The sequence below is a fragment of the Nicotiana sylvestris genome, chromosome 12, assembly GCF_000393655.2.
Source record: "Nicotiana sylvestris chromosome 12, ASM39365v2, whole genome shotgun sequence".
NCBI lineage: Eukaryota > Viridiplantae > Streptophyta > Magnoliopsida > Solanales > Solanaceae > Nicotiana > Nicotiana sylvestris.
This window is the reverse complement of record NC_091068.1, coordinates 10,048,087-10,060,564: the sequence shown is the minus strand read 5'-3', so window position 1 is coordinate 10,060,564 and position 12,478 is coordinate 10,048,087. Positions and strand designations below refer to the sequence as shown.

Sequence of the window (12,478 nt, the reverse complement as noted above, 5' to 3'; positions counted from 1 at the left end):
GGTCCGTGCTGGCAGCCATGCGGCCGCGGTGCATTTCTGCGCGGCCCATGCCAGTCCCCAGCAAAGTATGTAAAATCGGGATTTTCAGTCATTTTTTCCACTTTTCAAAAACCCAAAACCTAAGAGGCGATTTTTCAAACAACTTTTCTTCTCCAAAACGATTGGTAAGTGATTTCTAACTTAATTTCTTTATTCCTTAACATCTTTTAATATAATTTCGACTTCAATTCAAAGATTTCATGGGGAAATTGGGTGTTTTGGGTAGAACCTAGGTTTTTCTACAAATTGAGAAGTTGGACCTCAATTTGGGGTCCGATTTCAAAACAAATCATATATTTGGATTCATGGGGGAATGGACAACCGGGTTTTGGTCCGAACCTCGAGTTTCGACCACGTGGGTCCGGGGTATTTTTTACTTTTTTGGGGAAAAACCTTGTAAAAAAAACTATTTTTATGCATTGGGGTTAGTTCCAATAGTATTTATTAATGCATTCAAGTAACTTGTGACTAGATTCGAGCGGATTGGGGGTGGAATCAAGAGGTAAAGCTATAATCGAGGCTTGAGTGGTGTTCAAGACATCGAGGTAAGTGTTCGGTCTAACCCTAACTTGAGGGATTAGGAGTTGATTCATATTTCCTACTTGCTTCTTGTTGAGTACGACGTATAGGCAAGGTGACGAGTATCTATACGTTGATGTCAAGCATGACCGTGGGTCTTAAATTTGAAAGTTGTTGTATTTTTGGATGACACCTTGTATACTGTAATTAATGATCCTCTATGATTAAGTATTTCCATAAATTGAACTGAGTACTAGCAAGTGAGATTGGTTATAACTGATTCTCCCTTGCCGGGAAGTTATTATATTTTTTATGTTCCCTTGCCGGGATTTCTTGTGATTGTGTGATGAACTAAAATGGGAGCGGGTGGTACGCCTACCACAAGATATTATGTAATGGGAGCGGGTGGTACGCCTACCACAAGACATTATGTAATGGGAGCGGGTGGTACGCCTACCACAAGGTATTATATTGGATCGGGTTGCACGCCGCAACAGGTATTATATTGGATCGGGTTGCACGCCGCAACAGGTATTATATTGGATCGGGTTGCACGCCACAACAATGTTAAATGATAAGGGAACGGGTTGCGCGCCACAACAGTATTGTTATTGTATCATTGTAGATATTGAGTCGTCCTTTCATATTTTATTAAGTTTTTGTTGGTCTTGATATGTTTCCCCGAAGCATGTACCCCCTTCCAGTTTAAACTACTCATTCATGTTTATGTTCCGCAATATATTATATAACTGTACAGGTTTATCTGGAGTCTGGTCCTAGCCTCGTCACTACCTCACCGGGGTTAGGCCAGATACTTACCAGCACATGGGGTTGGTTGTGCTGATACTACGCTCTGTGCTCTTTTGCACAGATCCCGGTCTTGGACAGCAGCAGTAGCGCGGGAGCCAGCCTTCAATCCAGTGAGACACTGAGGTAGCCTTGCAGGCGTTCGCAGGCCCGGCGTCCCCTCTATCTTTTATTTCCATCTGTTATCTCATATATTCGAGACAAACAATTTATATTTTCTTTCAAACGGTTGTATTTAGTACTCTTAGAAGTTTGTGAGTAATATGACACCGGTTCTTGGGTAGAGGAATATGTTGATTTTCGCATTATTGTTCAGTTTTCTTTAAATTTAAGTTTTTCGCATATTTATTTAATTCCGTTGTTCTCATGCTATCGTTGATAATTGTTAAAAGAAGTATTTGTTAAAAGAAGTAATTGTTAATAAAGTAAGCAGTTAAGGATCGACTTGCCTAGCTCTCATTAGTAGGCGCCATCACGACTCCCGGGGGTGGGGAAATCTGGGTCGTGATAGTATCAATACCTAAAAGAACCCGTCCCTGTATTCCGAGCGCTTCATGTTCTTATATATACTATATTATACTATATATATCGAATATACTTTGATATATAATACACTTAGTATATATACTATACTATACTATGCACTAAGTATTAGTGCATTAGCTAATATTATATCGAATATAACTTATATATATATATATATATATATATATATATATAATACACTATACTATACACTTAGTATATATATACTATACTATACTATGCACTAAGTATTAGTGCATTAGCTAATATTATATCGAATATAATATTTTATATATATATATATATATATATATATATATATATATATATATATATATATATATATATATATATATATGCATATGAGTAGGTTATAAGTCAATGAAATCAATTTACAAGTGTATCAATACCTAAAAGAACCCGTCTCTGTGTTACGAGCGCTTCATATTCTTATATATATATATATATATACTATATTATACTATATATATCGAATATAACTTGATATATAATATACTTAGTATATATACTATACTATACTATACTATACTATACTATACTATGCACTAAGTATTAGTGCATTAGCTAATATTATATCGAATATAGCTCTCTCTCTATATATATATATATATAAGCTATATATATATATCCATATATTAATTGATATAGGTCGAGACATTTTCATTTATTGTTAATATATATACATGCATATGAGTAGGTTATAAGTCGATGAATCAATTTACAAGTGTATCAATACCTAAAAGAACCCGTCCCTGTGTTCCGAGCGCTTCATGTTCTTATATATACATACCTAATATTATATCGAATATAGCTTATATATATATATATATATATATATATTAATATATATTATATTAATTGATATAAGTCGAAACGTTTTAATACCTAAAAGAACTCGTCCCTGTATATATTGGAGTATATAGTGTGTATATATATATATATATATATATATATACTATATTATGCTATACTATACTATACTATGCACTAAGTATTAGTGCATTAGTTAATATTATATCGAATATAGCTTATATACTATATACTATATTATACTATATATATCGAATATACCTTGATATATAATACACTTAGTATATATACTATACTATACTATACGGGACGATATCCTAGGAGATCTCCCTGCATGTTTACTTTGGGACTACGGATCGGTATTCCGGTAGATCCCCCTGCACATTTATATTTGGGACTACAGGACAACACCCGGTAGATTTCCCATACTGGATATTTACTTTGGGACTACGGATTGGTATTCCGGAAGTTTCCCATGCATAGTTATGATTCAGACTACGGGACGATATATCGGGAGATCCTCTAGACATTTACTTTTGGGACTACGGGACGATATCCCGGGAGATCCCCTGTTGCTATTTCCGTGTACTGAGTTAGATTCCTTCTGTGATTTTAATTCATTATAGACTGTTAGTATTCTAATTATATTGTCGTATTCCGTACTGTTTTACCTTGTTTTTCATCTATAACCAGTAGGGCCCTGACCTTCCTCGTCACTACTCGATCGAGGTTAGGCTTGACACTTACTGGGTACCGCCGTGGTGTACTCATGCCCTTTCCTGCACATGTTTTTCGTGTGCAGATCCAAGTTCTTCGGCTCAGGCATACTATCAGTGAGGCGAGGCGATCTTCAGAGACTTTGAGATATATCTGCCGCGTCCGCAGACCGAGGACTCTCTCTATTCTCTCTTTTAGCTATAGCCCTTATGTATTTTCCTTTGATTAGATATTCCGGAGTTAGAACATTGTGTAGTATCCACAACTTGTGATTTCATGAGATTCCGGATTTTGGGAAGTTGTTTTCAGTGTTGTGAGCATCTATTGTATATGCCGAGCGGCATTTCTAAACTCTTTCTTTATGTTTTTACTCGAAATTTGCCAGTTTGTATTTTATTTTCTTTTTTCGCAATTTGTTAGGCTTACCTAGTCGTAGGGACTAGGTGCCGTCACGACAATTCACGGAGGGAGAACTAGGATCGTGACATGTACGAAGTGACCTTAGCTTGATTTGATACATTACAATAACATGTAAACTGAAAATACATTTTTTACAACTAATTATGTAGTATACAACTTATTTATAATTTATTTTCAACTTTCATACATAATTTTATCCAGATAAACATAACTACAATATCATACAATTTAAATACAATTTTCATACAAATTGTATACAATATGTCTTTTTATGTATTTTGTATCTGATTTGTATATATTTTGTATGTTGTGTGTTCTTCTTCCTCTCTAAAATTCCAATCAAAACTTCCTCTCCTAATATATATTTGATACATATCAACAACTTTATGTAAAAAATAGTATTTATAACTTAAATACAAATTTCTTACAATGATTCCGTCACGACTGGAATTTCTATCTTTGGGCTCGTGATGGTGCCTAACATTTCACTTGCTAGACAAATCAACGTTAGAATAATTTATCCATTTTCAACCGTTCAAATTAAATGATAAGAAAGAAGCTGACATAACTGTAATAATCCAAAGTAAAATGTAGAAGCCATAACAACTGAAATATCTAATACAACCCTGGACCCAGTGTCACAAGTGCACGAGCTACTAGAGTAGTACAAATAAAGGTCTGAATAAAACATAATACTGTCTGAGGATAAATATGCAGCTAATAAAAAGGAAAGGTCTAACATCTTTAACACGAGAAATAATGATTAACAAGTAGCACATAAAGCATGGGAGGCATTTAAAGCACATAACAGTTAAGACATGGAAGGAAATAATTAACGAAAAGAGAAAATCGGGGGAAACAAGTAATTTAGCAGTGTATAAGCACTAGTCACCTTGCATATACGCCGCAACACATATATTTCACGTAGCACATAGTCCGAGGGTTCCTAATTTCCACAAATCAAGGTTAAACTCAACACTTACCTTACTGCAAAATAGACTCAAAGCTCAACCACGGTCTTGCCTTTCGAACAAGCCTCCGAACCGATCAAATCTAGCAATTTAACAATCAAACGATTCAAAATAAGCCTTAGGAACTACCCATGAATGAAAGAGGTTCAATTTAGGTCATTATTGAAAAAGTCAATAAAAGTCAACTCCCGGGTCCGCTTGGTCCGAACCCCAAATTCGGACCAAAATCCGATTACCATTCATCACCTCGCTCGGTAATATAATTTGTTTTGAAATCCAACCTCAGTTTGAGGTTTGAATTTCAATTTTGCAAAAATCCCTAATTCTACCCAAATCCCCAATTTCTATCATGGAAGAACAAATATTAGGGCTAGAAATTAATGGGTGATGTTAGAAATGGAAGAAAATAAGTTAAAGTGCACAAACCTATGAATTGGTGTTGAGTTTTCTCTTCAAAATCGCCTTTAGGCCGAGATCTAATGGAAAGTTGATAAAAAATGGGAGCCCTTTTTGAAACAATTAAATCACTGGGCGCCAGGTCTTCTTCGCATTCGTGAAGGGCCTGACGCGATCATGAAGCAGCAACTCAATTAGCCTACGCATTCGCGAGATACCCTTCATATTCGCGAAGGCTTACACCGACCTGCCTACGCGTTCACGAGCCTTGTGTCGTGTTCGCAAAGAGTAACGATTAGTTTCCTTCCCCAGGTCCCAAGCCTACGCGTTCGCGAGAAGCTGGCCGCATTCGCGAAGGGTAATGCCCCAATTACTCCGCGTTTGCGACCCAGCTATCGCGTTTGCAATGAAGGAATTTCCACCCCAACTCAGTTCACTCTTCGCGATCGAGAGAGTACCTTCGTGGTCACGAAGAAGGAAACACCATATCATAGCAGAAATTTAAAAAACAGATTTTTCTAAGTTCAAACTATCTGTAGCCTATCCGAAACTCACCCAAACCCTCGGGGCTTCGAACCAATTATGCACACAAGTCCAAAAATATTATATGCACTCGCTCGCATGATCAAAACACCTAGAACTACGAATCGGACACCAAATAAAATAAATTTTTTAATGAAACTATAGAACTTCTATTTTAACAACCGGACGTCGGAATCACGTCAAACTAACTCCATTTTCACTGAAATTTGCCGACAAGTCATACATATAGTAATGGACACATACCAAGCTCCGGAACCAAAATCCGGATCCCGTAGCAATAACTCGAGCTAGGGACCTCCGAATTCGATTCCGGGAGTACGCCCAAGTCCCAAATTACGATACGGACCCGCAGAACTGTCAAAGTACGGATCCGGGTCCGTTTGCTCAAAACATTGACCGAAGTCAACTCAAATGGATTTTAAAAGCAAAACTTCATATTTTATCAATTTTTATCATAAAAACCTTCTGGAAAAAGACACGGACTATGCACTCAAATCGAGGAAGGCTAAAATGAGATATTTGAGGTTTTGGAATATAGAATTAAGGTTTAAAACTCTAGATGACCTATCGAGTCATTACAGATTCATACATTATACAACTATTTTTCAACTTTCATACAACATTCAAATAAAAAATATATAACTACTATTTACATACAACTATAATACAATTTCGTAAGTATATTGTATGTCATGTGTTCTTCTTCTTCGACTTCAATTTTCAATCTGAAATTTGGCTAAAATCAAGTCTAATCTTTACCAAACACCTTCAAAATTGAGATATAAAATCGAATATTCTCAATTGTTTGCAACAACACCCAATCCAAACAAATAATAGCTTTTGAAAACTCAAATTCGAATTCAAAGTTTTGAAGCTTTTTAGTCAAACACCTTCAAAATTTATTAATTGACAATTTTAATTTGAACTTTAGTTTTGCAACGTGAAAGGAAATTGCTAAGTTAAAAGGCTATACTAAAATGACTGAAATTCGTTGATGAATTCCATTAAGACTCTATACAACAAGAAAGCATAAAAAAATATAGAACAACAAAGAAAGAAAAATTCGGAAAAAATAAAGAGAGAGAGAGAGAGAGAGAGAGAGAGAGAGAGAGAGAGAGAGAGAGAGAGAGAGAGAGAGAGATATGACATGTATAAAGGGACGGGGAAATAACTGATATTTCTTATTCAATTCCTAATATAAAGGAATATTCATTTAAAACTTATTTGTATATAATTGGTAAATGTATATGACCATGTAGTTAAAACTTGATTATGGGGGAGGGTAATAAAATTTTATATGTAGTATAGGAAAGTAAAAATCCCTTGAGGTAATTAGGGCCCAAAAAAGAATGGGCCTAATTTTTTCGGCCAGACAAAAATTATTAAGTCCAATAACAAATTTTAAGCCAAATTTTTGAGTGAAAATAGCACGGACTAATATGTTTTCGGACTGGTAATTAAAAAATAGCCAGCATTTGCAAAGTCATTAAAAAATAGCCACTATTTTGCTGCAGCACAAAAAATTCTAGCTTAAGATACTAGAGATTGATACACCTGTATATGAACTTCTAGCATATTATCCTGGAACTCCAGCACACGAAAAGTTCCAATATACTAAAGATTGAAACACCTGTATATGAATTTCAAGCATATTATACTGGAACTCCAGTATATTATGCTAGAAGTCCAGTATAATATAGTGGAACTCCAGTATATTATGTTGGAAGTTCACATGCAAAAAATTCAAACTCAATATATTATGCTAGAATATTTTCCTTATTTTGAATAGTATTTTCGTTCAGATTTATATTTATATAAAAAGTGGCTAAATTTCGATTACTTTTGAAACTATGGTTATTTTTTAATTATCTTTGTAAATATGACTATTTTTTAATGAGAAATTTTCATAAAGCACTATCTTTTAGTAGTAATTAGCCATCTATAGATACCATTTGCTATATTACGAATTATATATACCTTTTCTGTGATTATAGGATCTATTTGATGTATTTAAGCTATTGTATTCATGAATACAGTAGCAAAAATAGGCGTGAATCAGGAAAGTCCAGCTAATCAGTTGTTGTATTCGAGTGTATTCGACTATATTCATGGAGTGAAACATGGGATTATAGCTGGACAGATTATTGTATTCGACTGTATTCATGGTATGAAATAGGGGATTACCCTGTTTTTAAAACGAAAAGTGAATCAATTAACATAATAGACTCCTAATATAACTTAACAAACTCAATTATAACACACAAATTTTGTATTTTCAGTTATAAAAAAGATTCTCAACCGAAAAATACCACAAAACATAGCAATCTTCAGAGAAATTATATAATACATCTGAAGACATAAATTATATTAATAAAAAAATATATGAATATATTCATGACATATAGCGAGACAGTGAATACAATGAAATACATAGAATACATCGGGATACATTAAAATACAATGAAAAAAAGATAGTGAATACAATAAAATACATAGAATACAACGAGATACATTGAATTACAATTAAAAAAAGACAACGAATACAATAAAATACATTGAAATATATTAACAGAAATCAAGTTGCTCATCCCCAAACTACGCCGTCTTTGTTCAATAACAAACCATAATTTCCTGGCGAATCCGCTGTTCACCGGATCGGAGCCGAGGTCACTACCTGAGCAGAAGCAACCGCCGATAAGAGCGCCACAATGGCAAAAAACAACGTCAAAGCCTTCAATACCATATCTCAAAAGATGTAGAAATCACAGAATTGAAGTGGTGGCCCACTTAGGTATCAAAAACGCAAGACGATTATACAGCTTATGAATGTGAAAGGACTGACGTGAGAGAACGTGGCGAGTCATTTATAGAAGTATAGATTGTATATGAAGAGATAGGGTAACGAGGGGCCTTCTTCTTCTGATGATTTGCTTAATTCCACGCCGGTGAAGCAGAGTTTGTGTGAGTCCGGTTCATTATTGAATAGCGTGTCAAAGTAGAGAGAAAAAAAATAGTGTAACTGAATAGCTTATTTAGTGGCTTAGGGTTAGGAGATAACTAAAATTAAATATTTTGCTATAAATATTAAAAGATATCTATAGAATATAATTCTTTTAAATGATATTTGTTCAAAATAAATAAGTTCTTTGCTACCGGAGTTAAAAATTGCTTTTTTAATTTCACCCAATTTGTGATTCGACTGACCCAAACCCGAAATTGGCCTCCGCAACTGCATGTAAATATATATACAAAATCAGTTACAATCTTCTTCTCTACTTATTACTCTTCAAACTCCATGGAAATGCAGAGGAAAATCATGGCGAGAGGAGATCGAGACCGACTCGGTGATTTGCCCGATGCAATTATACTATACATTCTTTCTATATTGCCGGAGGGAAAAGAAGTTGTGAGAACCAGCGTATTATCTCAGCGATGGCGGTTTCTTTGGAAGTCCGTTGCAGTTTCACTCAATTTCGGGGTCCTCGATTACTCCTATGACGAACGAACCAAAAAGAAAATTCTTGCTTTCGTAGCTTCCATCAATAGAGAGCTTCATTATTGGAGGTCTTGTGAGAAAATCAAAGCATTTAGGGTTTTTCCTGTTAAATACAAAGAGTATCTTGTTAAAGATTATGATTTTTGGGTACACTTTGCAATGAAAGTTGCTAATGTTGAAGAGTTTACACTTAAATTTTGTATTATCAATTTTCCAGATTGCGCGTATAAGTTTCCCCAATTTACGTTTAAAAATACGTTGTTGAGGAATTTGGTTTTAGGCAGCTGCCAGATAAACCCTTCTGGTAGTGTGACCTGGACCAGTCTCGTTTCTCTTTCAATTGGTCACCTGAAATTGACGGATAATATGTTGGAGAAGATATTGTCCGGTTGCCCTAACTTGGAGAGCTTGGAACTGGATAGTGTTTTGGGCATTAGTCGTTTGGAAATCAGCTCTGTGAAGCTGAGAAAATTGATCATATTAAATGATGAAATTGATTGTTATTGCCAATGGCATGACGAAGATACCCATCCGCTCGAAATATTCGCCCCGTATATTCAAAATTTGGTACTTTCGGGGTTCTTATACAATGAGATACGCTTGCAGCAGAGCAATGTGGCTTCACTTGCCACTGCAGTCCTTCATTTTAATGTTGATTTTATTGAATTTGAAGATGAAGAAGAGAAATTGGAGGAGGAGTTTAGATATTTGGAGGAACTTCTTCTCAGCGTTGGCCATGTCAAGAATCTTGAATTGGGTCCCTTGTGCATCGAGGTTTATTCATACTCTTGAGTCTTTGATTATTCATATTTCTTTTTTCATTTTGCGACCTTTATTTGCTATTAATTTATCAGTTTGTAACATGAACAGTTCCACTACGTAGGATAATCTGATAACTAAGTTTGTAACTACTGAAGAATAACATTCTCATTGTCAATTTGGTTGGACACTGGCTATTGAACGAAAAAAATTTAATGATGAACTGTGAGAATAAAGAGTTTGCAATGGACAGAAATATTTAAAATTCCGATTGATTTAAAATCGGTTTCTCAAAGTGATTAAAAATCAAATTAGATTTCCAACCAACATTGAACACTTTGATGTGGCTTGTGGCAAAACACTGTCATATAATCCAAGCTGTTTTTCAAATCATTTAACAATTTTCATGTCATTTATTTGGTGAGTCATATTCCTTTGTTTGACATATTCTGGTTTATGTATTTGGTTTATAAGTGCTTTCCCATACTGGAGTTGAGAGGGTGGCGGTCTCCACCATCAAGCTGCAAATTCTTAAAACTTAACGCAGCATTAAAACACTTGGACTTCGCTGGAATTTACAGCTTTCTGCAGAGTTCATCGGATCTTGAGACATTGGTCATTGACTGGAACAATCACAATCCAATAGTAAGTTCCTTTTAGACCTTTATTCTTGTTATTTCATGTTTATCAAGCAACTATTAATGGTAGAAGAAGGCAATATGTATCAATATATTTCTTATCTAAAGTACTTAAGAGAAAAAGATCACTAAATATTTGTTATAAAAATTTGATCCACCTTGGTGGTATATTTCATAAATGATAATAAAAGGTTGGGGGGGGGGGGCTTGAATGCCTTAACTCTTCAAAAAAATGTAAGAATTGAACCGGTTCAATCCTCAAGTAAAGAGAAGATTGAGTATTCTCCAACTGTGACAAAACTGTAGGAGATAAGCCTCTAATGAGTAAGCAAAAAGTGTGTTTTTGTATTGGAGGGTTCTCCAATCTGTGAAAATAATAGTATTTGAGGGTTTTAATGCTACTTTGCAAGGAGGTCCTGATCTGCTTTTAATCTTAAAAGTTGATCATTTCTCTTTGCTAAATCTGCTCTCAATTTATTTTCCTCAAGGAAATAGTACTTTGGCAGAAACTTCATCTTATTACGATCAGTTCTCCGAGTCATCCCGTTCTACAGTCAACTTTGTTGTAGTTGTAGATAAAGATGTTTAACAAGGGGTAGTAGTAGTAGTCACCTTCACGTGAGGAGATGAAAGATCAGCTTCAATGATGCTTTCAAACATTCCATTTGTTGTTTGCATGTAGCACTTTGTAACATTTGCTAAGCACTTGACATGCTCCTTAAATCTGAAAATTCATCTCCTTTTTAATTCTATCCATAATTAACTCCTTGACTTTCTACTTCCATCTTAGGAGAATAACTGGTTAATATGGCGGATTTTTCCTGCAGGACCAGCTCTTAAGTTACACAAGAGAGGTTGAACAGAGCAGGAGATTTGAGGCACATAAAAATTGCTCATTGCTACACCTAAAGACCATCAAGATCATTAACTTTCATGGAAAACTAATTGGAAATGATCTTGTACTTCGATTGGTAAAATATTTGCTAGAGAATGCAACAGTTCTAGAAAAGTTGGTCATTGTTGCCAAATATGAAGGGAGTGATGTGCCCCGGGATTATGTTGAGGTGGAACAAGAGTTCCTAAGCTTTCCAAGATCCTCTTTGCACGCTTCAGTTGTCTTTTGTTATTGATAATCTTTGTGCCCTCTTGTTTGTATTGATTGCGACGTACTTAACAACTGTTATTTCATTTAAAAATTGGTTTGCGGCTGATAGATTTGGTTAGGATTCTGCTTGTCTGTATCCAAGGAGTTGTTAGTAGTTCTTCATGTCTAAGCAACAGTGTGTTTATTCTCGGATCCTCATGTAAGAAATCTTGCTCTAAATGTTACGTAAATTTCTATTCGTGTTGCAGAATCATGATCATGTTTTTGCACTATGGAAGGTTAAAGGTTGAAAGCAGTATTTCATGATTCATTGTTTGACCAAGGGTTTTTTTCTGTTAGCCTATGTTATTAACACAAACATAAGAAAAGTGCAGATTTTTATTTCCCGGAAATGTACTGCAATAGACTTGTTTATATAGCGTATGACTAGTTTTTCCAGGTATGATGAGTTGAATGCCATGAATTCCAGCCACATGAAGATCTTGCATTGGCAAGAACTTATAGGATTAAGACAATGCTAAGTGCTAACTGTTGAGTACAACTTTGCGTCAGATATGATGATGACTGATGAGAAATCCATTAAGAAAAAACTTGATTTTGCCAAGGATATGGGTATCGAGCATATCTTGTGACGAGAACTTATATGAAGATTAAGAAAAAAATTTACCATTAAATGTAATGCTGATATGAGACGGTTTACTTGGCAAATTGT

At 35.0% G+C, this 12,478-nt stretch overlaps 1 protein-coding gene across 1 annotated transcript; it reads left to right on the top strand.

Annotated features, from left to right (window-relative positions):
• The first annotated feature begins 9,031 nt into the window (after nucleotides 1-9,031).
• LOC104242440 (F-box protein At5g03100-like) lies at nucleotides 9,032-12,016 on the top strand. Its single transcript, XM_009797490.2, has 3 exons — nucleotides 9,032-10,038; nucleotides 10,498-10,668; nucleotides 11,489-12,016. Exons 1-3 carry the CDS (start codon nucleotides 9,064-9,066, stop codon nucleotides 11,789-11,791), a joined length of 1,449 nt encoding a protein of 482 aa, XP_009795792.1. The 5' UTR covers nucleotides 9,032-9,063; the 3' UTR covers nucleotides 11,792-12,016.
• The last annotated feature ends 462 nt before the right edge of the window (nucleotides 12,017-12,478 follow it).